The sequence below is a fragment of the Oncorhynchus clarkii genome, chromosome 17 (genome assembly GCF_045791955.1).
Source record: "Oncorhynchus clarkii lewisi isolate Uvic-CL-2024 chromosome 17, UVic_Ocla_1.0, whole genome shotgun sequence".
NCBI classification, from domain to species: domain Eukaryota; kingdom Metazoa; phylum Chordata; class Actinopteri; order Salmoniformes; family Salmonidae; genus Oncorhynchus; species Oncorhynchus clarkii.
In genome coordinates this window covers 41059369-41086134 of record NC_092163.1, presented here as the reverse complement: position 1 = coordinate 41086134, position 26766 = coordinate 41059369, and the positions used below count along the sequence as shown (strand labels likewise).

Sequence of the window (26766 nt, the reverse complement as noted above, 5' to 3'; positions counted from 1 at the left end):
TGACCACCTTTTGCTCCCCCCCCCCCCCCAGCAGATTACCCATAAACCCCTGCCTGTCTGCCTGACTCCTCTCATCACCATCAACACAGGAAGACCGAGCCAGAACCCTCATACTAACTGTCCTTTTTATTTTTCTCTCTTTCTCTCCATCTTTCCCCTCTTTATCTCCCCTGTCTCTCTCTCTCTCTTCCCCTCTCTCTCTCTTCGGTCTCTCTAAAAGATTAAGGTGGTCAATGCGTTCCGTAGCTCCCTTTACCCGGGGCTAGAGAACCCAGAATCCAGAAACTCCATCCATAATTTCATGGCCCACCCTGAGTTTGTCCCCCTGTCTGAGGAGGAGGCGCAGATCCCTGAGAGAGAGGAGTCCAGCAGCGATGAGGTGGATATGGAGATCCAGCCCATCCCCAGCTCCTCGACTGGGGGGGGAGAAGCTCCAGACGTCAGCCACGAGACCTCCTGCTGATCACCTCCTCTCTTCTCCTCCGCTCTGATCTATCCATCCACCCGTCGGCCAGCTGGCTCCCCCCCTGCAGTTCCTCTCCTCCACCATGAGGAGGACCAGCGGTGCGCCCCTCAGATCCTTAGACTCATCCCACAGAGGGTGCACCCAGAGTGGGTAAGGGGTCCCGGTCCCAGCGATCCCCCTCTTCACCTCTTCCCTCCACTTCCTGAACCCTACGCCCACCTCTCACCTGACCACCCCCACCTTGCCATTCTCATCGGCTTGCACTGACTGTGTCGCGTGTGCCCTTTAAGTCTGTGCAGAAGAGTGACATGCAGAGCATCCAATCACATTGTGCCCCTAACTCATGGGTGGGAAGGACCATTTGGGGTCCACCAATCTGCTCCGTCGAAGGCCGTAGGCTGTCCTTCTGTCCATCTTTGGGGTTTTATATCATTTTTTTTTTTATTTTTTAAACCTCAGAGTAGCCTAGAACTGAAACGCAACATGTTTATCCTTCTGTACTAGCTTATACTCTGCATACACTAACTGGCACAGAACTTTAAGAATATACCCATGTGTACATTAATATTGTATGTACATACATGTAACTGCCAAAATAAAGAAGACACGTAAGTGAGGGATACAAAGTATATTGAAAGCAGGTCCTTCCACACAGATGTGGTTCCTGAGCTAATTAAGCAATTAACATCCCGTCATGTATACAAATACCCAGTTGCCCATTATTTTGGCTTCGATGGTGAGAAGAAGAGGCCTCAAAGGAGCATAGGGGGTTTAAAGTGTGTGTACGTGTCTCAGTCCCTCGATCTCAACCAAACTGAACGCTTATGGGAGATTCTTGAGCTGCGCCTGAGACATCATTTTCCACCATCAACGAAACACCAAATTATTGAATTTCTCGTGGAGGAATGCTGTCACATCCCTCCAATAGAGTTCAAGACGCTTGTAGAATCTATGCCAAGTCGCATTTACGCTGTTGTGGTGGCCCAACGCCCTATTTAAGACACTTTTGGTGTTTCCTTTATTTTGGCAGTTAACTGTATATATGCTTTATAGGCTCAACGCTCCAAGCTGATTGGATGATCAGATGTACATGGCCCATGTGATTAACAGCTTTCAGCTACTAAGTTTCTCTTCTCTATTTCTCAATCTGTGTTTTAATTGTACAGCATGTATGCATTTGATCTGTTTTGAAGCAGGATGTACTAATGGGTTACTCAGTTCAATGCAGGAAACCATGTCTTCATTGATTCTGATACACTACAGCGTTTCAACGATATAGGTTCAATCATCTAAACGTCTCTCACTTTAATTTGGTTCTTCTGGGTCCATTTGACATGATTCCATTATGATGTATCCTGTTTTTGTTGAAGGACAGTGTAAAGAATGCTATGATATTTTAACAGAAAAGTGAATTCTCTTAAAACAACATTTTCAAAGTAAAGCTTGCAGCAGGCTAGAGCCAGAGGGCACCCCCTCTCTGTGGAGCAGGGTCATGGCAAGACGATGTGGAGGTATCTCCCTCATCCAATGACCTCATCCTTATCTCATCCAATCAGGGTTCTGGTTTTCCCCAGCCCCTTGAGAGTAAGTTGACAGCTTATGAAACTGCCTCTATGGAGTACGATTAAGAAAGTCAGAGTGAAGTGAATGATATTTCACCCCCATCGCTCGTATGCATGACGTATATTATCCGTGTTTCATCTGTGTTGAGTAGAATGGGAATTTAGAGATGGGTTATGTGAAACATTATTTGGGGTGGGGTTAGGACGTACGTATTCCTGTGGACAGAAATGGGTAATTGTTTTTGCTTTAGTCTGTCTCAACAAAAAAATCCACAAAAATGAAAAAGTCCACACAAATACATTCTGTACCTTAACAAGACTAATCTAGTCCTCGTTTTACACTGTCGACGAAGGGGCGTTGGGCTTGTTCCTGTTAGCTCCAGTGTGAGTGTGTTGTATGTTGTTATCGAGCATCACTGTGTTGGCTGCAGAGTGACACGGGGGACTATCGATCTCTCCCATCATGCCTCTGGGAGAGCCAACCGTGAGCGGCCCAGATATAAATCCAATATCTCCCCCTCCCTCCTCACCCCGCACCGCTCCCTCCCACCCTCCCTCCTCCGGGCTGCTAGGATAGGGACACAGCACATCCCCACATGTCAACCAACCACAGATAATGGTGTAACAATAAGAGGAATACTCTAACAAGAAGAAGAAGAAGAAGAAGAAAAAAAGACTCAACCAGAGATGTGTATGAGAGCTCCTGTATTCAGTAGTGTATGTTGTCGTCAGAGGTGTCATGCCCGTAGGGGGCACAGGGGCACGTGCTCCCTCAGATTTGTCATGTTTAAAATATCTTTTTTGGGGGCCTTTTTTTTTCTCTCTCTGTAATACTACTAGGCACTTAGCAATTTTATATAACTAGCTACCAAGAAACCATTTCAGGATATCAATACAGTTAGAGTAGCTAGCTTGTCGTCCTCTTAGCTGGCATGCCCGCTGGCAAGGTTGGTAGACTTCAGAAAAGCAAGCAATAACTAAATGTACTGAATAAGACTCACATTCCTTTCAATATTGTACCAGAGATGCAGAGAAGTATATTTCGTTTTTTTTTTTTTTTTTTTAAGAACCACCAGTCAGAAATATACAGACAGCTCAATTAGTATGCGTAAATATTCAGAAAAATATAAAAAAAATTACATAGAATTAAGCATAATGATTATGGCTCTAGATTACAGGAAAAAAAGCTGCTTCAGATGTTTGAAAAATGCTAAATTCTCCAATTTATGGTCGGGGGGCTTACCACCCCTCCGGACCACCACCCCCCCCCAGCCATCCTCACGTACTTTGTGCCCCCTAAGATTGTTGGGGTGCATGATTCCCCTGGTCATTGTTGTATATGATGGTAGAGAGAGTGTTAACTTGGGCTGACCCCCTTTTCCGCCTCCGGCCACCAACTCTGTGACAGAGATTGTGACGCCCTCGACAGGACGTGTGCTATCGATTACCAGTAATGTACTACTGCCATATTTTCAACCTTATTTTCATATCTAGGTTGCTTACTTCGATAGAACCCTCTGGTGATACGCCTTTTCTACTTACTCAGAGCCATATTTTCTAGGTTGTCGTTGTTGTTTTGTATCCCATCGTTATTGAGGTTTCCTTTCTATTCCCCCCGACCAACAAAAAAAAACTAAGACAAAATAATGTGTCACTGCCGATACAGTATATAAGTCATGGACCACTACGATGTTTACAGAACATAGTCAGCCTGATGCAGTAAGCCTGCTCCCGCTGCACTTCACTCCAACCGGCTAGTCTCCTTCATTCCCTTGCTTTCGTGAGTCTTAGTACATAATTATGGGGAAGCTTTCTTGCATGATTTTCATAGAAACTCAATGTTTTTTGTTCATTTTTTACAATTCTTCTTCTGTATTTTTATATTAAGTACTTTTTGGAAATATATAAATATGTATAGGCTGAAGAGTTTTGATGACAGTACAGACCATGAATAAGATCAATCGACAGTGTAACATGTTTTTGCCGTTCTATATATACAGTATATTTATGCCACATTTGTAAACCATGCTTGGTCGTCTGATGCTGGGGCTAACTAAATTAAAATAAATTGTTTACTCACTGTAGGTCATGTGATTGGACATACTCTTTCAGCAATCTAGTCTTGCCGCCCCTTTCCCTTTCACTATATACAGTCTTAAAGAGAGTATCTTAAATTCTGCTATTTCTTTCAATAGCTTAAAGGGATAGTCCGGGATTTTGGCAATGAGACCCTTTTATCTACAGTACTTCCCCAGAGTCCGATGAACTCGTGGACACCGTTTTTTATGTATCTGCATCCAGTATGAAGGAAATTAGAGGTAGTTTCGGGGGCTAATGCTAAAGCAATTGTGCTAACACTAGTTAGCAACTTCCTTCAAACTGCACACAGATACATAAAAATGGTATCCACGAGTTCATCTGACTCTGGTGAAGTAAATAAAGGGCCTCATTGTCAAAATCCCGAACTATCCCTTTAAATCAAATGTGGTCCAATGAAAGTGAGTGAAATAGAACATGGTAGTATACAGAACATTGAAGATTTGCTAAATTAATTGGGGGTATATATATATATTTTTTTTAATCTCTATAAATGTATTTTGTTAATTTTTTTCTGTTCTTTCAGACTAATATGACTGCGAGTTTAACTTATTTTGTGAGCGGATCGGTGCTCTTGGATGCCTGTGTAGTGACGTTAGTCGACTTGTCAAAGAGGGCATGAATTTCATCCAAATTCAGCATTACCCTTTTAATTCTAATGGCTTAGAACACTGTTTATGGGAAGAGAGTAGAGCTGTTAAACTGGTAGTGACATCTCTTCCTGTTTTTGTCCATAAACAGAAACTAGATGCCTTCGTTGTGGTGTCCGTTCGACCATTAGACAGTCTCATTTTGGGGACACATTTTCAATTGGAATCCTTTCTTTTCTTCTGACTTACTCTATTTGGAAGACTGCGCTTATACATTCAGTATGTGTAAATATTGTCATAGGATGATTTTGAACTTAACTTATAACTCTTGGTAATGAACAGGGGGCAACCAGTCAGGGATCACCGAGCATAGCTTTAAGAATGTTCTGCCAAAGTCTTGCTTTGTACAATCGTTGCTTTTTTGTCCTTTTTTATTTTTGCAAAGATTGTTTTAAACGATTATTGTCAGGTGAAGGCGTTTTCCTTGTTTTCCATCTTCCCAAAATAGTTAATGTTTTTGCATGTAAACGTGGACAGAGAATACAAAGAGCTTGAAGCGTCACTAAGATTGTCCCTCTTCTATTGCCATGGCCTTGGTTGTGCTGTTGTGATCTCTTACTGGTTGCCCTCCCATTCCATCCCACAGGTGAACATATACTCCATCCTCTAGAAACACCCCAATGTTTTTGTTTGTTGTTTTGTTTTTGTTTATTTGTACCTTGGCACAACTGTACAACAGAAGCAGACCAACAGGTCTGCATGTCTGAGGTGGAGGGGGAACTAAAAAACGGCTAGACCGACCTGATAAAGCCGATGTTTGGTTTCTCTGATGGATAAGCCCACCGTGGCTTCTGACCAATCTGTAAGATCTGTTCCTTCTCATTGCACAGGTCTCAATAATGACTCATGTATGACAAAATGAAATTGCGAAGGCATTGTGCAATACCTGTCAACTGTAATGGACTGCATTGCTTCTCTAAAGCTTCTCTTTCTTAGATAGCTTTTTATTTCTTTCGATTTGGGGGATTTCTTTGGGGAAGCTTCTCCGCAGTTGTAAATAATAAAAATGTTAAAAAAAAGGTTTGAAAACTGGAATATCACAGTTTAAAGTCATAACCCCTTATTTTACGTAGGACGATATTTACCCGAACCAGTTATTGTGTTTTAATACATTTTCAATTGTATCTAATTGAGAAAAGACCGAAAAAGAACTTTCTGTCATTGATATGATGCACAGTAATAGACACTGGTGTTATTTTTGTATAAACATAATACCATCTATGTGGCATGCATGATGTATAAACAAATTTGTGGTTTAAAGCAATATGTCCGACCTGGTTGATTGGTACTTTCGTGTTCTGTGTAGCTTAAACCACGCTGTACTAAAAGAGGAAAACAATACCTGCATTTGGGGAAAAAAAAGCTAAGTGTTTAATATATGTGTTCAATGTTCTGCATGGTTAAGTATGGCCCAAACGTTGACTTGCTTTCAAAACAAAACTTGCACGTACAAACTCGTACACATTTTGACTCCGTTTCTGTCCCCCGTGAAACATACACTGAGAGGATGCTGCCTTGAAGATATGGAATGGATGGATGTGCGAGTGAATGGGACTTAAATTCAGTTGCACAAAGATCTGTTCAATGAAGGGTTTTATCTGTAGGTAGCAAGTCCCTGTTGGGTGCTTCATCACTAGTGTTGAATGATTCCTACTTGGTTATTAGCTAAGGTACTTCTTGACTGTGTCCTGTGTCTGTTCACTCCCAATGTGTCTCACAGCAGCCATGCAGTCGACCATCCTACTTTACCCCATCTCACCACAGAGGCCTGACATGATAACCAACAAAAACGCCATACACACAACACTGCTGTTTATCATGCATAACGCAATAATAGTTTTGCAGTTAATATTTGTTTTATTTATCCATGAGAGGAGTCATTACTTTGAGATTTTATTGGCATTTTAGAACATTCCTAAATCAGTACCCCCATGCTGAATCTATTTCACCACCAAATGAGAAGTAATTATGATACCACGCTGTTCATTTTTTATTCCATCATCCAGCCACAGCCACGGAGAATCACTCTCTACCAAGGTAGGCATTTGCTCATCAACTCATTTCACACTTATCACATAAATCGATTTCCTCATTGCCCTCCCTCAACTCTCCTCTCAACTCTCCAACTCTCCTCTCTCATTCCATCTCCCTCCATCCAAGGACAGCGCTCATCTGTCAGTGCCAAACAGCAGTCAACCTATCTTCTAGCTGCAGCATCTAGATGCCTGAGATTCTTCACTGGTTTATTCAACAGTTCTATCCATTATGGTTTCTTTTTAGTTGATACTTTGTGGCTCGTACACAAATCGACCACCACAGTTTGTCTTTCTCCCTTTTGATATTTCGCTAGTTGTTTTTTCCTAGAAAGGCTGTTGCTCTGTCGGTGAGACCTGTGTGTTTTGTCTCTGTGTGTCTTGGGGCCCCAGCTTTCCATGTTGATAGTCCTGCACCATCTGCCCAGACTCGCTTAGATTACCAGGGCTCAGATCTCTGTGTGTGTGTGTGTGTGTGTGTGTGTGTGTGTGTGCGTGTGTGTGTGTCTGCGTGCAGTCACCAAGGGCTATGGGGCAGAGCAGAGATGTTTTAGGCCATACGTCTCTTGTCTAGTTAAAAAAACGTGGCCAACTTGCACCAGAGAAGAATTTGATCTCGGTAACAAATGAATGGTATTCCGCTAGTGTCGACCGCAGCCTAGCTTGTCTCTTCTTCTCTACTCTGTGGGTTGAGCTGCTGGTCCAGAGGAGTAAGACATAAGAGAGAGAGAAGGAGAGCTTCTCCTCTGTTCTTCCTCTGAGTCGGTGTCGTTTACATCACCAGCTACTGTGACCATCACAGCTGTGCCTCGTCTTGAACACCGCGTTCAACTGGTGTCTCTCTTCATAGCTATGCTGTTGAAACCAGGCAGTTCCATAGACCGAGAGATGTTCGGAATATTTCTGTTCCCAAGGAGACCTGTCCGAGAAGGCGGCTGATTGGTTGATCTGAGCATGTGGGAGTGACCGCGTTCCATCACTCATTCTGGTTGGCTTGGTGTGAACATAATTGTACAACCATTTCAAAGAGCGCTGTCTTGTTTTGTTATCTTGAACTGTGTTAACACTGACAGCTTTTGAAATGTGTTTTGCTAATTTCTCTCGCACTTTGGATGAGCCGTTGTTTCATCACCCTGGCCTGTGCTGACGTTAATGCAATCATGACTAATTCTGACAGGCACTCGGCATGGTTTGGCGTTAAAGTGAAATGCGTTTTGGCTTCATGGTCATGTTCCCACAGCGCTGAGATACTGAAACAGTCAGGCCTGTTGTTTTTGATTGACGCAGGAGAAACAACCGCAGCATCAAAGATAAGGGAGGAATTAAATTGGCTGAAATTGTTCATTAAATACGTTGCTGTGGTTCCTTGAATTGTGTGTGTGTGTGTGTGTGTGTGTGTGTGTGTGTGTGTGTGTGTGTGTGTGTGTGCGCGCGCACACATAATAATGAAGCTCATTTTCTGTGGGCACAGTAACGGTCTGTAACAGTTCTTGGAGGGCCTTTTGAGCAGCACTTTTCCTCAGTGTGTGTCTCACCTGACAAACATACAGACACAACACACATTCACTGTACTCTCCATATCCCCCTTTTGTAAATAAGATTCATTATCATTCTAAAATGTCACCCATGTTTGCTTCAAACTATGCAACAATATTCTACAATTATAATACTGTTGTTTAGTTATTTTCACAGTTCTTCTCTTAAAGGCCCAGTGCAGTCAAACGTGATTTTCGTGTGTTTTATATATAGTTCCACACTATGAGGTTGAAATAATAGGGGAGAGTGGGTTAAGTTGAGCCTATGGGGTAAGTTGAGCAACCATTGTGTTAAGGAAATCATAAAAATAAAAAAAATGTATAATTTGACTAAATATTTAAGAAAGTCATTTCGTGGAGTCTGAAGGTAGAAACCATATGGAAAAAGTGGTAAGCCAGTTAGATTTTTAAAAAACAACAGATTTTAGCCAAATCAAATGAATTCATTGTGTCAGAGCAGCGTTTCCCAAACTAGGAGTCTTTTGAAAATGGGGTCGCGAGAGAAACTCTGACAATAATCAAAACATTACGTCCGTAGCCTCCGGTAGCCGCTGGAAGTGGTTGTAAAAAAACAGAGGCATTTTTGTTTTCTTCCTAATGTGTGTCTCTCTTTCTAACGGTTTAGAAAGAGTATTTTGTTTCCCTCTACAATGCCCACAATGACTCAATAGAACAGAGTGGACAAGACTAGGCAATAAGAAAATCAAAAATGCGATTTGTGATTGTGTTGAGTTGTAATTTGGGAAACAAAAGATAGGCATGGTTTTAGAAAGGTAGGGATAATATTTAATTTAGTACAGATAATTGTAGGAGGTTTAACTTATCCCATACCCTGGATAAATTGTGCTAAGAGACCACTTTTTTGGGACAAACTATGTTTTAAAAACTGTAATGTTTACAGTACATTAATTCTGACTATTTCCAGGGATACACAACATCCTGAAATACATGTAGATATCTTTGTTAGAAAGAATACTATTTCCTTGACAGAGTGATGCTGAATATAAAAAATGGCTCAATTTACCCGTCTCCCCTACTGTGAAATTGTGAAAATGATGATAATGACTGTTCAGTGTAAGAGCTGTTGAAAAGACCACCTGAAATCTTAGGCTGTTTTGGTGGGATGGAGTTTAGGCCTGCCTGGTGATATCACCAGTAAATGAGTTAATAGACAAATGACAGCTAGTTTTCAGTTTTCCCCTCCTCACTCAAACCACTCCCAGACATTCCTAGCAAAATTGCTCTTTGCTAAGAAGCTATTTGTACTTTATTTTTGACCATTTCAATTGAAAACAATCCCCGTAAGGTACTTAACTGTTACTCTGAAATGATTTGCTATTGAGATAAAAACAGCTGCATTGGACCTTCTAACGCTCTCCTCCTCTCTCCCTCTCGCTCCTTTCTTTTTGTCTGTGTGCTTGTTTATGTCTCAATGGATGCAGTCGTTTCCCATATTTCAATTCTTTATACTAAAAGAAAAGCCGGTGTATTATGTATGTGTGTGCACGATGTGCACGCACCCTGAATTTTTCTTTACTCTTTTGTAATATATGATCATGTGGAATGCCTTGGTCTTTATGTCCTGTTGTTTTGAATTTAACAGAACAAAAAAAATGATAATCAAGCAATTAAGGTGAAAGTTATTATAAATATATATATATATATAAACAAATCTATATACATAAAATAAAGCCATTGGAATTTGAAATACATTGGTTTCAGCGTGATTCTTTTTGTCATGGTTCATTGTCTTGTGATTCAAGTCAGCCAATCTTGTGTTCAATCACTATTTCACTGAAGGTTTTTTTTATTTTTTATTCTCTGATACAGTATCACAATTTATCCTTCCTCTAAACATTCAGGCCTTCTAGTTATGGAAAAAGTCCATGCTGATTTTTCAAGAATAGAGATGATGCTCGAAGAGTTGTAAGAAAGAGTAATTTATTTATCCTCTTAGTCCATTCTTTTCATGTTCATCAATTTATTTTAATTCTGTTTCCTTCTCATTTTCGCAAATATACAGTATTTGTTTCTCTTTCATGAAGTCAAGGTCAGAAAGGGTTTTAATGACATCAAAAAAATGATCAAACATCACCACCGTGTGGGTAACATTGGTATTCCAACATTGGTATTCAATCAAGCCATCAATCAAATTCTCTGTACCATATTTTGTAGCTGAAAGAGGACTGTTCAGATTCCAGCATTAAAACATTTAGGTTTTCCTAGTCTATGGCCTAAGAAATTATGTACATAGCCAATTGATTTTTCAATTGAACTGATATTTGAGCAACAGATGTACAAATCTATCTTTACCTACCAAATGAGAACAACAGCACAAGGTCTTATTCTGTGTTCAAGCGGGCAGCTTGAGTGTGTTTACAGGGTCACTAGGGCCTAGTTTTTCAAAATGAAAATGAATCCAGATCAAAATGATCCTGTGTTGGGTTCAATTCTGTTCCCCTTCAGATGTGGTCCATCCTTACTTTGGATGCAATTTTACTGAACAAAATCTCTAACATATCACATCAAATGATACAACCAAGAACATTTTATATAATCCCATGACATGTCTATGTCTTTCGAAACTGAATGAGGAACACAATATGAGACCTGGATTGAAGCAACACACAATCATTTGATCTGGATTAAATGTTTTGAAAAACTGCGCCCAGGTGGATAGTACTGATAGTATGGTACCGGATTTGATTTGACGCAGTAGAGCCTGGGTGTAGTAAGACCATCACACCACTAGAGGGACTATACTTTCTGAATCAATGGGCGGCAGTAGGTCAGGGCTGTGCAATAATACTGCATACTCCCTTATCAATGGAGCCACAGTAAGTCAGGTCAGGGCTGAGCATGAATACTGCATACTTCCTTCCCTCCTAGAAGTAATCAATGTTCTGAAAAAATGGATTGGTTGAAGAAACGTTGAGACCCAATATTGTTGTTCAGCTAAACTCAGTTGGACAATTAAAGGAAAGACAGAACATTGCTCAAAAATGCACAAATAAGATATACTATTTCAAATGGGTGAATCTTTCATTTAAATCAATTAAAAGTAGCTTTGTTACCTCAACCTGATTTGAAAACACAAGGTTGGCGTCTCACAACAATGGAATCGTGTTGGAACTTTTAATGCCAACATGGTGACCGTTGAGAAATTTAAAGCATTAAGCCAGCTGAATTCTGTCTGCACATTTTAGTGGCATTTTATTGTCCCCAGCACAAGGTACACCTGTGTAATGATCATGCTGTTTAATCAGCTTCTTGATATGCCACACTTGTCAGGTGGATGGATTATCTTGGCAAAGGAGAAATGCTCACTAACAGGGATGTAAACAAATTTGTGCACAACATTTGAGAGAAATAAGCTTTTTGTGCGTGTTGAACATTTCTAGGATCTTTAATTTCAGCTCATGAAACACGAGACCAACACTTTACACTAGTGTTCAGTGTAGTTGGTTGCTGGTCAGAGGTCTTCAACAGTGAGAGAATCCAGCATTATAAACGCATACCGTAACTGCCCAAGCTCTTTTCTTTTTCCTTTTCATTTCTCTCTCTCGCCCACAGACCTTTAACAGCGGGCTGCATTTCTCACCTAGGGAAACCTGGCCCGGAAGGTGTCAAGACGACCACATTTCCAATGGCAACTCTCTCAGTGCCGTGGTAACGGGAGACTCCACTGTGGCAGGTTGATTAGGGGGAGGGTTGTGTTATGTCAGAGAGCTGAAGAACAGAACAGCTCTAAGGCCCAGGCATCTTAACTAGTGGTGAGGTGAGGTGGGTATGCTAACAGAGAAGTTCAATCTACTGCCCACTCAGTCTCTTCTCTGTTTCTTCATGCTTGTGCTACAGTTTGTTGACTGACACTCAAGTTGAAACTGAATGCTCCTCACAATACCCAAGGACCCAAAGCATCAAGATGTTGCTGAATAGCCTTTGTCTTGTACTTCACAAACACTGTAAATAAGATTGATTTGGTATGCATTGGAATGACAAGCACCCCTATTCAAAGCGCTCTCTTTTCATTTAATGGTCTTTCAAAATTGTCTTTGAGAGAAATTGTTGGACAATGCTGATAAATCCTCTCCTCCTCCTACCTTTCATTAAACCAGACAATGTAGACAATACCTCAGCTGATGAAAGCTATCCAAACCCCAAATCCTGAACATCAGAGGAATTCAATTATGCTGATAGAAATAATCTGATGAATTGCACGTTTTCCCCTCACAACCCTACCTCCTCTGGGAAAAACACCAGTCAAAAGAGTATAGACACTAGACAAAAAGCTTTGAAAATCCATTTTGGGATTGGAGTTTATTCCTACATTGACTTGGCAATTTGAACATACTGTATATTAGCATATCAATGGCAGGGAATTATTTGTGTCTCTATTTGAGGAAGGGAAAAAAACGGAGTGACATTTTATCTTTAGCAGTGTGACGTGTGACTGTGTAGCCTAATTAACGAGGGGTGTGGGTGTATGTGTGAGGTCAGCTATGGTGTGTGTGCAGGCGTGTGTCAGGGAGAGGTATAAAAGGTTAATGTCACCCTCTCTGGGGGCTAATACAGTAAGAGTCTGAGGAATCAGGGAAGACTATAGCTGTATCAGGGAATATGTAAGTACACCTTGATACCTTCTCATTTCCCCACAGGTAAACTGGCTAGAGATCAAATTAGAATTGACCATTACTGACTAGAGATTCTTGATTTCCGGGCGTGTGTACTAACTTATGTTGTGAATTGAGTAACTACGTAGTAATCACTTTGGTAACTCATTTTAAATGTGTCAAGTCTGTTATTACATTTCAACATTATTTCACAGTATCTGCTATTACCATGTATGTCTGCATGACATCATTTTATTCAAAAAGAGGTTTCCCAAACTGTGTTCTCCAAGGGCTATGCAAACAAACTCTGTATTACTTTGGTAATTACTAAAAGTCAACATGTCTTTTTTTTTGTGTTTCTGAGAGTTTGATTGATGATGAACAGATTAACACCTAAACGATGGATTAACATTAGAACACCGAAAATGTTGCTCGTTCTCAAAGGAATATGCAAATAGAGGCAGAGAGACAGTAGGATGCAGATGCAAAATACAATTGGGCCATTGCTTGCGAACATTAGAAAAAGTTTCAGTTTAAACAATTTTCTCCGTCTCAAAATGTGCATCAGCTAATTACAATTGTTGACGTAGCTGCAAGAGATCAAATATATTTCCCAACAGAGCTCTGCGCTAACCTGCACAGCTGGCCGGGATTATATCCGGTTCAAATCTCATATCAACCAAATAAAATCGTTGGCATAGTTGGACCTGATCCAACATTCGTTCACGAAAGCGCCCTTAACAGAAGTCCAACGGCACGTTGTGATAATCCGAAACAATGAGATTATGCGCGCTTGACTGACTTCTCCAACAGCGCTCTGTATAGAGTGCCTAGCTCTTTGAAATTGTTGCAGATTGTGGAATGGGCTCAAAACTCATATGTATTTATTTTTTTCTTTGAAATGTAGAATTACATTTATTGTGTTAGTGTGTTGAGAAGAGAAGTGCCGCCAAAACCTTGTAAATGAAGATTACGAATACATTTGATGAGGAGCTTCTTGCTGGAGTCCCTCTTGCAGACCAACACACAGGCTACTGGCAACGCTACCTAAATGACCATCTCTACTATAGGCTATATTACGTAGATGTTTAGGCCTACAATTCCGTATACAACATGTTATATCCATTATTATAATCACCCACTTAGCCACATATACGTTATTTGAATCGAGCGTTGAGGACCAGAAGTGAACAGTGTTTTCCTTTAAAAAAAAGAAAATGGCTGATGGGGGGGGGGGGGGGCTCGAACCCATGGTCAATGATGTACGATACATTTAAATGTTGTATAGACCTTTATGGGGTTTTTTTCTTTCATTAAAGCACATGGATTGTGTACGAAACAGATTTGCAAAAACTTGTGATTTTGTCATATGTGAAAACATGCCTTTTAGAATTTTGTCTCATTTCAGTAGTAGCCTAGTGTAGCGCGGGGTATTTACACCTAAATATCTATTCCCGTAGCCAATACTACACCGCCTTTGTTATACACGAGCGGGAAGTCCTCAGTACTTAACTTCAACACAAGTTCTTCAAATCAGGAGTAGAGCCTGGGAATAAACAGGCCAGGTATAATACACAAATATAGATTTGATTCATAATAGGACTAATAGAACGCTTAGACTGGAACTATAATCTTCAACGCTTAGCACTCTGCACAGAATCATCTGGCCAAGGAATCAGAGTTATACCGTCATCAATATCATCATCATCGTCATTCAATAATCAAGGTATCCCATTTAAGTTCTGTTGAACTCTGGCCAACATACAAAACCAGCATACCAACAACCCAGGAGGGCATGTCAACGGAGAAAGAGAGCGGCACCAATGGAGACGGGCATTCTTGCCATTGAACATTAAACTCCTCCATTTGAGCTACACCGTGGTCACTCCTCCCATGACATGCCAGTCTTTACAATGTTAGGTGAGCCCCTGAAACAAAAGAAAATCACAGTTTTTATACCAACAGCCCCTGTAGGTCGAAGCCTTTTATCCAAGAAGTTAACATATGTAATTGTTTGAAGATGGTCATAAAATGGATCATTTTGCCATTTGTTTTTAAGGACAAAAATGATGAAACGTTGAATTTGGCCTTTACTGCTGTAGCCCATAGAAACACATTGAATACTTTGTACATGGCAAAACAGTCAGAAAATAAATCCTTAGGAATAAGATTTTAAAGTGTCTGTCTTATATCTGCGAGATATGAAAAAAATGGTTTTAAACCCATGTTGGGTAACTTTATTTGTGCCACTTTTGACCCCCTATGCACTTTGCCATATAATGGGTTACCTTCAGTTGACTCCCCTGAATACCTTTCAATATTGGTGACTTATTAGTTTGTAGCTCAAACGGTTCAGATTTTATAGACGATTGTGACAATTTTCTTGTCCGAATCCTCTCATGTGCAGATAACATTGCGCCTGACATGGGGATTGTGAAAGCAATCTTTATATTGGCAAAAAGAGGTGATTGAGCTGCAGCCACTCCATCAAACGGTAAGGCTCTAGCATAAAGACATGGAGAGCTATTCAATATCCAAAATGATGTTACTGTTTGACTCACGGGCCACAGGCGCATCTATCGACTTACTTTTTTTATTATTAGATTGAGGTACACCTGTGACTGACAGAGGCAGGAGGCTGTGTTCAAGAACCACAACAAACTTCAATCCCTTCCACCTTAATTTTGGAATGTGTCCTCATATTCGACACAAAGTAAAATAAGCACTCTACTCAAAATCTCTGAAAGAAATAAGGATAAAATAAGGATAAAGGGTAATAATGCAAAAACACACCATATAAATAAAGGTTTGGTCAAAAAATATAATGCAAAAGGCACACTCAAGAGATACTTAAGGGATAGTAAATATCAAACCACCATGCAAAAAGACAGAGCGAAAAGGTATGAAATCTCATCACCAGTCAGTTGACTTGGGAACCATAACCATATGCAGTACCAGTCAAAAGTTTCATCACTGTCACCTTAGAGAGCCTTTTTATTTCTCTATTTGGTTAGGTCGGGGTGTGATTTGGGTGGGCATTCTAGTTTTCCTATTTCTTTGTTTGGCCTGGTATGGTTCCCAATCAGAGGCAGCTGTCTATCGTTGTCTCTGATTGGGGATCATACTTTGGCAGCCTTTTTCCCCCCTTTAGTTTGTGGGATCTTGATTTTGTATAGGTGCTGTGTAGCCTGCAGAACTTTACGGTCGTTTTGTATTTTGTTGGTTTTTCGGTGTTCATTTTTAATAAAGTAAGATGTTCGCCTACCACTCTGCACCTTGGTCTAATTCATCCAATGAGCGTAACAGAAGATCCCACCACAAATGGACCAAGCAGCGTGGGACCAAGCAGCGTGGCCAGGAGGAGCAGACATCCTGGACATGGGAAGATATCTTGGATGGTAAAGGATCCTGGACGTGGGAGGAGGTCATGGCCGGAAGGGATCGCCTTCCATGGGAGCAGACGGAGGCAGCGAGGGAGGAACAACGACAACACCGGGGTTCGTGTCCACAAAGACAGCCCAAAGGACAGTCCCCCAAAAAATTGTGTGTGTGTGTGGGGGGGGGGGGTCGGTCGACCCAGGGAGAGTGCCAGAGCCCGTATGGCATTCAGTAGAACAGTGCGAGGAGGGATACCGGAGAATGGAGTTGGCGAGGAGTATTTGGAGGAGCGTGTCATCAGTCCGGTGCAATCTGGGCCGGTCCCACGCATCAGGCCTCCAGTGCGCCTCCCCAGTCTGGTACGTCCTGTGTCTCCTCCTCGTACTCGCCCTGAAGTACGTGTCACCAGTCCGGTACGTCCTGACCCTGCTCCCCGCACTCGCCCTGATGTACACCTCCACAGCCCAGTACGTCCTGTGCTACCTCCCCGAACTCACCCTGAGGTGCATGTCACCAGCCCGGTGCCACCTGCCTCAGGCCTCCAGTGCGCCTCCTCAGTCCAGTACGTCCTGTGCTACCTCACTCGCAGTAAGTAAGATATTCGCCTACAACGCTGCACCTTGGTCTAATTCATCCAACGAACGTAACACACACCTACTCATTCAAGGGTTTTCATTAGTTTGACTTTTCTACATTGTAGAATAATAGTGAAGACTTCAAAAATATGAAATAACACATGGAATCATGTAGTAACCAAAAAAGTGTTAAACAAATCAAAATATATTGTATATTTTTTTGATTCTTCAAAGTTGCCACCCTTTGCCTTGATGACAGCTTTGCACAATCTTGGCATTCTCTCAACCAGCTTCACCTGGAATGCTTTTCCAACAGTCTTGAAGGAGTTCCCACATACTGTATGCTGAGCACTTGTCGGCTGCTTTTCCTTCACTCAGCGGTCCAACTCATCCTCATCTCAATTGGGTTGAGGTCGGGTCATTGTGGAGGCCAGGCCATCTGATGCAGCACTCAATCACTCTCCTTCTTGGTCATATAGCCCTTACATAGCCTGGAAGTGTTTTGGGTCATTGTCCTGTTGAAAAACAAATGATAGTTCCACTAAGTGCAAACCAGATGGGATGGCATATCACTGCAGAATGCTGTGGTAGCCATGTTGGTTAAGTGTGCCTTGAATTCCAAATAAATCACAGACAGTGTCACCAGAAAAGCACCATCACACCTCCTCCATACTTTACGGTGGGGAACCACACATGCAGAGATAATCCGTTAACCCGCTCCTCATCTCACAAAGACACAGTGGTTAGAACCAAAAATCTCATATTTGGGCTCATCAGACCAAAGGACAGATTTCCACCGGTCTAATGTCCACTGCTCGTGTTTCTTGGCCCAAGCAAGCATCTTCTTACTGGAGTCCTTTAGTAGTGGTTTCTTTGCAGCAAATTGACCATGAAGGCCTGATTCACGCAGTAACCTCTGAACAGTTGATGTTGAGATGTGCCTGTTACTTGAACTCTGAAGCATTTATTATGGCTGCAATTTCTGAAGCTGGTAACTAATGAACCTATCCTTTTCTGTGGCGGTCCTCATAAGAGCCAGTTTCATCATAGCACTTGATGGTTTTTGTGACTGCACTTGAAGAAACTTAAAGTTCTTGAAATTTTCCAGATTGACTGACCTTCATGTCTTAAAGTAATGATGGGCTGTCGTTTCTCTTTTGCTTATTTGAGCTGTTCTTGTCATTAATATGGACTTGGTCTTTTACCAAATAGGGATATCTTCTGTATCCCAACCCTACCTGGTCACATAACTAATGGGCTCAAATGCATTAAGAGGGAAAGAAATTCCACAAATTAACTTTTAACAAGGCACGTCTGTTAATTGAAATGCATTCCAGGTGACTCTCTCATGAAGCTGGTTGAGAGAAGGTCAAGAGTGCGCAAAGCTGTCATGAAGGCAAAGGGTGGCTACTTTGAAGAACCTCAAATATAAAATCTAACACCTTTTTGGTTACTACATGATTCCATATGTTATTTCATAGCTTTGAAATCTTCACTATTATTCTACAATGTAGAAAATAGTAAAAATAAAGAAAAACCTTTGCATGAGTAGGTGTGTCCAAACTTTTGACTGGTACTGTCGCTCGCCAGATTCTATAATGCATCATACCCTACTCTCTTGCACATACTGGCACAGTTATCTTCATAGATCATTTGTTTCATCTTCATAATTATATTTAAAAAAAATACTTGGTGCATAGGATCAGTTGCCAAATGTTAACAATAGTAGGCCTACTTACTGGAGTTCCTCGTCAGCCACTTGAAGCCAAGTTATGCTTGCTCTGGAAATGCGATCTGGAGGCTCCTTACTTGGGGTTCGTGCTTCGTACTTAATCGCCATGTGCCTCCCACATTTTGTAACAATGCGGCGCGGTCCGTATCGACATGACTGGTTGGTGGTAGATGAGGGCGGGAGGTTCTGTATAAACACAAACTCACTTCCTTGGCAACTCCCTTCGCAACAGATATGCGAAACACAAGAAGTAAGAATGCTCTGACTTCTGCGGATACCGCATCTCAGTAAATGCTACACGGCCACTGCAGACGACGTCAGATTGACCATGTAGCGGCTCTTACGCGCTCATTGGTTACACTGATGGCATGGGCCATTTCTCGGCCTGCACCCCACAGCCGAACCAAACGAAGAGCCCAGTCCCTCTATGCTCAACCGTGTTTTGTCACTGAGGCAGCCATAAACTCTGTAACAGAGAAGCACTCTTCTCAGCAACATCCCCTCCAACTTCCCTCATGGTAGTGACACCTCCAACCTACTTACCCAGCCGCCAGGCCACAAGCCACACACACTGTGATGGAATTATGGACACAACCGTGCCAAGTACCGCTCCTTAGCGCATCTCAATCCCACTCACCCAAACACCACAGGGCACACCAGGCTTCAGAGGCTCCCTAAAACCAAGGCCAACCCAGGGTCGCACACAAAATCATAATGCACCAATACCAGTAGCGACCCGTCATCAAGGGCAGGTGGATCAGAGCACCTGTTTTGAGCCAAACCTGTTTAGTGCCTGTTTTGCACGTTATTTTGGAATTAATCCGTTTGCAAATAATGTTAAAACAATTTTTTTTTAAATCATTGAGTTAATAAAGCTGCATACAAACATGGTCTATTTTTTGCTTTCTTATATAAGGAATCTCCAAAATGCAGGTGTTCCAGCCTAGCTCAGTGCTTTCTGTGGTGGTGGGGCAGCCAGCGGAAATTACAGAGCCTAGGGGTTGGTAATGTTCTATAGTTGCGCTGCGATTGGCTCAGTGTTCTGTCACTCATGGGGACACTATGTCACCACAAAATCTATGGAGAGAGCTCGAAAATGCCCATCCAAGAAGGCTCAAAGTCATTGGCCACATATAAAATGATGTAAAATCACATATCTACAGTAGCTTTGATTGGACATCAAACTTTCAAAATCAAATCTTAGCTAGCAAGCTAGCATTCATCATCATGAATCAAGGCAATCTACTGGCAAATCCTTTTAATTTCTTGTCATATGAAGAGAAATAATAGATCAAATGTATCGGTGCTCATCGGTCATTGGACACAAACAATACACAACAAGTTGGAAATCATAAATTCACAAAGAGTGGTTTGAAAGGAATCATTGGCTAACTACAAGCATTGTAAAGCAATCACTAAAAAAAGCCTGCTATTCAATGGAGTGGCTGTGTGGTCCAAGTCTGGTTTTAAGGGTCTCTTCTCCAAGCTTAATAGGATAAACATTCAACATTGGCCATGCTGTCAATCCAGCATGACTTCTGCTGGATCCAGAGAATGACAGACTTTGATGACAAAGTTTGATGCCAAAGTTTGATGACAAAATTTGCCCACGAAGGACCGCCACCACACCTTCCTGTTCAAGTGAGCACAGAAAAACAATGGGAGTCCAAAAGTGTAGTGTATGCTGCTGCATAAATCATGTAATAAGCCAGGAAGTGAATGAGGCTGAATTTAACTGTTTCGCTGCCAGACAAGGCTCCGCTGAAAGCCAGGTGTAGCAGTGGTAAGGTGTTGGGACTGCTGTTGGGACAGTTTTATGTAAACCCTAACAGTTTGTTGGCACGGTTTGTCACCATTATAGTGCAGTTCATGTATTGTTTAGTGTTGTGATGTGTAGTGTAGTTGCTTTGCTGGTGTGCATCGAAAAAGAAAAAAAAATGCCCCACAAAGTTTTACATGCTAAAATCGCCACTGACCAATACAATAGTTTATATAAAGTTAACTAATAGGCAACCCAAAAAATTATATTCAAATACAGGTCTCAGAAAAACAAATAATATTTTGAATATATTAAGTTATTTGAATGAGAAAACGGTGGCTACCAAAAACTACAACAGTTAGTTGAATTAGTCTAAATCTATTTTATTTTTTTACCTTTATCTAACTAGGCAAGTCAGTTAAGAACAAATTCTTATTTTCAATGACAGCCTAGGAACAGTGGGTTAACTGCCTGTTCAGGGGCAGAACGACAGATTTGTACCTTGTCAGCGCGGGGGTTTGAACTTGCAACCTTCCGGTTACTAGTCCAACGCTCTAACCACTAGGCTACCCTGCCGCCCCTATGATCATAGACACAATTTATGAGGGAAATGGAATCACCTCAACACTAGTACAGACCACTTTTGTAGCTTCAAAATGACTAACAGATATATTTCATAATGAGTGAGACAAAGGTAATGCAGTAACACTTGACAAAGTTACTACACATGTGTAGTAACTTTGATTACAATAGAAACATTGTGGCATAGGACTTTGGAAATTGCATAATAAGGGCATTATTACAGTCACTATTCCTTGTGTACTCTCAGCTCATTGCTATGCAATTACCAAAGTATTATATAACAATGTAAAGTGTTACTGAGAATGCTAACAGTAACAAAGCATGGCTATTAAGTCTTGAAAGGGTGACTGCCTGCTTGAATCAACTACTGCCAGTGCCGGACTACAGCATTTGAGGCCCCGAGGAACAGACCTTTTTTTTTTTTTTTTTTAAGAAAACGGCTAATATCCTGCAATTCTACACTTTTTACCATTGGGCAGAAAAAAAATAGTATTGTTTTATAGCTCATCTCATGCTTTTGTTCACATTTTGACAGGAAGCTGAGAGAGAATTTTGCCATTTTAAAGCTAAGTTTTGGTTCTTCTACACATTTTTCCATGGGGTTGAGAAAGTTGTAATCCTGTAATTTTACACCTTTTGCTAGGGGGGGGGGGGGGGGGGTTGTGGGCCCCCTTGAGGTGGGGCCCCCGTTTGGTAATCCGGCCCTGACTACAGCCAAGGTAGGTTGAAAATCATGTTACTTTGTATTCTGAGTAACCGATCTCTAAAGATGGCATAGTGTGTTTGAAACAAGAACACTTGCCCTCAGATGAACAAGGACTTTCAAAGTGGTTTTTGTTAAACATCCAAATTACTGTTTGCAAATTTTGCAAATGGCTTTGAATTATACTGTTCAGTATGTTCAGGTATCATAAAATGAATTGCAGCTTTCCAGATGTTTTAAAATGTCATGTTCACAAGTACAGTGAAATGCCTTAATTGCAAGCTCCAAACCCAACAATGCAGTAATCAATATCCATTTAGCACTAAAATGAACATAAGGTATAAAAAATATACATGTATAGAGTCTTCTTGGGTATGAAGCTACAAGTTTGGCACACCTGTATTTGGGGAGTTTCTCCCATTATTCTCTGCAGATCCTCTCAAGCTCTGTCAGGTTGGATGGGAACATTGCTGCACAGCTATTTTCAGGTCTCCCCAGAGATGTTAGATCAGGTTCAAGTCCATGCTTTGGCTGGGCCACTCAAGGACATTCAGAGACTTGTCCCGAAGCCACTCCTGCATTGGCTTGGCTGTGTGCTTAGGGTCGTTGTCCTGTTGGAAGGTGAACCTTCGCCCCAGTCTGAGGTCCTGAGCACTCTGGAGCTGGTTTTCATCACGGAGCTCTCTGTACTTTGCGCCGTTCATCTTTCCCTTGATCCTGACTAGTCTCCCAGTCAATGACACTGAAAAACATCCCCACTGCATGATGCTGCCACCACCATGCTTTACCGTAGGGATGATACCACGTTTCCTCCAAACTTGGCATTCAGGCCAAGTTCTATCTTGATTTCATCAGACCAGAGGTGGCTTTTGGCAAACTTCAAGCTGGCTGTCATATGCCTTTTACTGAGGACTGGCTTCCATCTGGCCACTCTACTGTACAGGCCCGAATGTTCAGTTTGGCAGGGCGGCCAGCTCTAGGAAGAGACTTAGTGGTTCCAACCTTCTTCCATTTAAGAATGATGGAGGCCACTGTGTTCTTGGAGACCTTCAATGCTGCAAAAATGTTTTGGTACCCTTCCCCAGATCTGTGCCTTGACACAATCCTGTCTCGGGGGCTCTACAGACAATGCCTTCGACCTCATGGCTTAGTTTTTGCTCTGACACGCACTGTAAACTGTGAGACCTTTATATAGACAAGTGTGTGCCTTTCCAGATCATGCCCAATCAATTTAATTTACCACAGGTGGACTCCAATCAAGTTGCAGAAACATCTCAAGGATGATCAATGGAAAATGGCTGCACCTGAGCTCAATTTCGAGTCTCATAACAAAGGGCCTGAATACATATGTAAATTAGGTATTTCTGTCTTTGCTGCATACATTTGCAAACATTTCTAAAAACCTGTTTTCGCTTTGTCATTAAGGAGTATTGTGAGTAGATTGAAGAGGGGAAAAAAACAAGTTAATCAATTTTAGAATAAGGCTGTAACGTAACAAAATTTAGAAAAAGCCAAGGGGTCTGAATACTTTCCGAATGCACTGTATATGAACAGAAGTATGTGGACACCCATTCAAATGAGTGGACCTGGCTATTTCAGCCACACCCGTTGCTGACAAGTGTAGAAAATTGAGCCCACAGCCATGCAATCTCCATAGACAAACATTGGCAGTAGAATGACCTCACGGAACAAATTGTTGCGTCATATAACAAACGTGCCCACTGCTATTGGCAGGTGCGCTCTAACCAACAGCTTGCGGGTATAACAGGGATGGGCAACTGGCCCCCCTTTTGAAGGCCCTCGGTTCAACCAAACCCCCCTACCCCCAGTACAGGCCTCAAATTACTGTTGCGAGTAAGGAGAGTAGAATAAACAAGGTGCAATTTCTAAATTTGGTTGTGCGTCAGCAGTTTGATTAGTATAGTCAATTAGCCCATATTTTATATAGACAAGTTAGCTGGCCGAAAAACCATCTAAACGTGTTAAAAGAGAGCGAGATTATTCCAATTTATCAAATGGCAGCCAAAGATCAGTTATCATGTCACCAGAATAAGACCCTCGATATTTATTGGAAAGGTGCATCAAGCTCATCGCCTTGCATTTTTACCACCTTGTGATGTTCATCATAATTTAGTGCATCTGTAGCCTATTAAAACGGCATGTCATCCCGAGTCGTAGTACGAGGACCACACAAAATGTCATTAGGTGACTCCAAGTTTACTTCGATATGATGGTTATTATATCAATATTTGCGCATGAAAGCGTTTCCACCGCCATTTCTCACATAATGAATTGTGCAAACCCTAAAAGATCCCACCTTGTCTTTTTTTTTAGATTTTAAACTCTTCAAATAGGACGGTCAGACAGATTGGAATAGCATACTCATTCCACAAATATGTAGTCACCTCAAACTAAGCTATTTGTTCCACCGAATCAATCATTACATTCCACAAAGCATACTTCAAACTATAGTTATCCCATGTCTATACTAAAAAAGATTACCTTCAAATGATTTAATTTAACGCTTAAAATATTCCAATGCTCCGTTCTCTGCCGACTGTCGTCAAACATAAAGTGGGGGATTTACCGAAACTAAAACACAGGTTCTTTAAATGTGGAGCATGGGAATTAACAGACCAGGTATAAAACAAACATCTATGTGATTCACAATAGAAAGTTTAGACTGGAACATCTTCAGCGCCTTCCACTCTGTAAAGAATCTTCTGATCATTTAAATCATCACCACCACCCATTATTAAATAATCAAGCTATCACATTTAAGTTGTTTAACTCCGGCCAACATACAAAACATACCAACAACCCAGGAGGGGACGCCAGGGGAGAAGGAGAGCGGCACCAACGGAGATGGGCACCATAGAACATCACTAATGATTCAAATCTATTTTCGCTACACCATGGGCGCCTCTCCCATCCTCCTATGACATGTCAGCCTTTACCATTGTTAGGGTATACTCTGAAACAAAAGTTAAGCACAGATTTCAGAATCACGCCCTTAAATAGAACGAGGTACACCTTTGACTGACAGAGGCAGAAGGCTGTATTCAAGAACAACAAACCTGTTACACTAGTCAAGGATGCAGAATTTGTTACAGGAAATAATCACTGTCACTGCTCAGGTTAGCATGGGGATACATGTGCCAGGTTATGTAATGGGAACAGCTAACATGTAGCGTTTGAAATGAAACTTTTTCTAATGTTTGTAAGTATGGCCCCAGTGAGTTTTGAGGAATTACATGAAGTTTTTGTGAACGTTCGATCTCTGCAGACGATGCTGGTATCCCAAAAGCATGTGCAGGCCGTTGCTGTCATGGTTCTTGTCGTCTTCACAGTCGGTCACTGTCAGGAGAATGAAAAGTAAGTCTCTGGTTCCTCTTAAGGTTAATTCCTTTATTGTTTTTTATATATACTTTTAAACATGCTGAAAGTTCCTGAAGTCTATTTTTCACACCTTGTATTTGTTGTGAGCAAACTACACACTACAGCTCTCTCCTCCTTGTCTCTCCTCCTTTATCATCTTTCTATCACATTATTTTCCTGAAGATATTACTGTACTCCTCTCCCTCCCTGCTCAATAATACATATCTCTGCCCCCCTCACCCCTCCTCTTTCCTCTACTCCTCCCCTCCTCTCCACTCCAGCAGGCGAGCGGTAACGGAGCACCAGCTGATGCATGACCGTGGCAGAACCATCCAGAGCCTGAAGAGACTCATCTGGTTGTCCAGTGCCATGGAGGGTCTCCACACCGCCCAGACCCGCTCCTCCTCCCTGCTGCCCCCCACCGCACTCAACCTCATCCCGCGCTACACCCCGGGCCTCTCCCCTGCCCTCAAACCACACTCTGCTGGCTCACAATCTGGGGAGGCCAGCAACAACCACAAGGGGTCACTGGAGAGACTTATGAAAAACTTCTTCAGCCCCAACCTCATGGACCTCTCTGAGGGGGAACCATAGACCCCGCAACTCTCAGAACCATCTCTATTTCGCATTCTGTGTCGCTGCTTTGATTGTCAATGAGTATGTTAGCCTACTAAAAGTCTGCACATGAAAATAAAACAGACCATGACTTTTATTCATGGGTATCTGCTTTGAGCCTGCTATTTTTGGCATGTTTTTCACCCATCAGATCTCTCAGCCTGGTCTCATAGACTAGACGTAACATAGTAAATGTAAATCCGGGACACTCAAATAAATTAAAGTAGGGTGGGTGGGGCGTGTAACGCGATTGTCTAGCAACCTTAAGGTTGCGAGTTTGAATGTCATCAAGGACAACTTGAGCATTTTTGCTAATTAGCAACTTTCAACTACTTACTACATTTTAGCTACTTCCCCTAACCCTTTTAGCTGATCGTTCCCCTAACCTTAACTCTTTTAGCTAAACCTAACTATAACCTTAACCCTTTGACATAACTCCTCAACTAAACTCTAACCCCTAACCTCAACCCCTATTCTAGCTAACTTTAGCCAGCTAACTAACGTTAGATACCTGGTTAGACTTCGTAACATATCATACATTTTGAAAAATATAACATATTGTATGTTTTTCAAATTCATAACATTTTGTAAATTCGTAACACATAATATGAATTTTAATTTGTAACAAATTATATGAAATGGGTGATGGACATCCACAAATGAATACATATGATATCAAAGGTAGCATATCATACTAAATGGAGGGACTCGGATTTACATGCAGAATAATACTAAATGCTCTGAGACCAGGTTGGATCTCTGTGAAGATGTACTGTAAATGTCAACTAGTGCTGTATGCAACAATGCATGGTCGTCTCATTAAAATACTTTTTCTTTATCTGCTGATGATGATCGCAATCATTCTTAATTGATTCTTAATTTACTCTAATGTTCTGTTGAATTTCTTTATTAACCGAGACCCAGAAATAACTGCAGATTGCTTTGACTCCCCTGGCTCTGCTGGTCGTTCACATATTCCCAGTGTATCAGTGCTGTAAATATTGTGCGATGAACATTCCACAGTCTTTTAATAGAACCCCTCTATTATAGAACCACTCTAATCTGTGAATAGTGGCTGATTGGCGCTC

The 26766-nt window shown here is 41.5% G+C and overlaps 2 protein-coding genes across 5 annotated transcripts in view; both read left to right on the top strand.

Moving 5' to 3' along the window:
* LOC139370864 (plasma membrane calcium-transporting ATPase 1-like) overlaps positions 1 to 3661 on the top strand; it is a 140573-nt gene extending 136912 nt beyond the window's left edge. For 2 of the 4 annotated variants that reach the window (XM_071110685.1, XM_071110682.1), the window contains one exon: positions 221 to 3164. In XM_071110685.1, coding sequence (XP_070966786.1) covers positions 221 to 463 — 243 coding nt within the window. In that variant the 3' untranslated portion in view covers positions 464 to 3164. Of the gene's footprint in view, positions 1 to 220 lie in introns of all 4 variants that reach the window. The other 2 variants (XM_071110684.1, XM_071110683.1) reach the window with 2 other exon arrangements.
* Positions 3662 to 12942: 9281 nt separating this feature from the next.
* LOC139369744 (parathyroid hormone 4-like) lies at positions 12943 to 26391 on the top strand. The gene is made up of 3 exons (XM_071109005.1): positions 12943 to 12965; positions 24972 to 25060; positions 25345 to 26391. The coding sequence occupies exons 2-3, from the start codon at positions 24975 to 24977 to the stop codon at positions 25655 to 25657; spliced, it is 399 nt and encodes a 132-aa protein (XP_070965106.1). The 5' UTR covers positions 12943 to 12965; positions 24972 to 24974; the 3' UTR covers positions 25658 to 26391.
* Positions 26392 to 26766: the final 375 nt, after the last annotated feature.

What these genes read in the sequence shown, in the direction of transcription:
- LOC139369744 (XM_071109005.1), top strand. Translation starts at nt 24,975, where the DNA reads ATGCTGGTATCCCAAAAGCATGTGCAGGCCGTTGCTGTCATGGTTCTT. An exon ending in CACTGTCAGGAGAATGAAAA is followed by an intron (nt 25,061 to 25,344) that starts GTAAGTCTCTGG and finishes TCTCCACTCCAG; the next exon opens with CAGGCGAGCGGTAACGGAGC.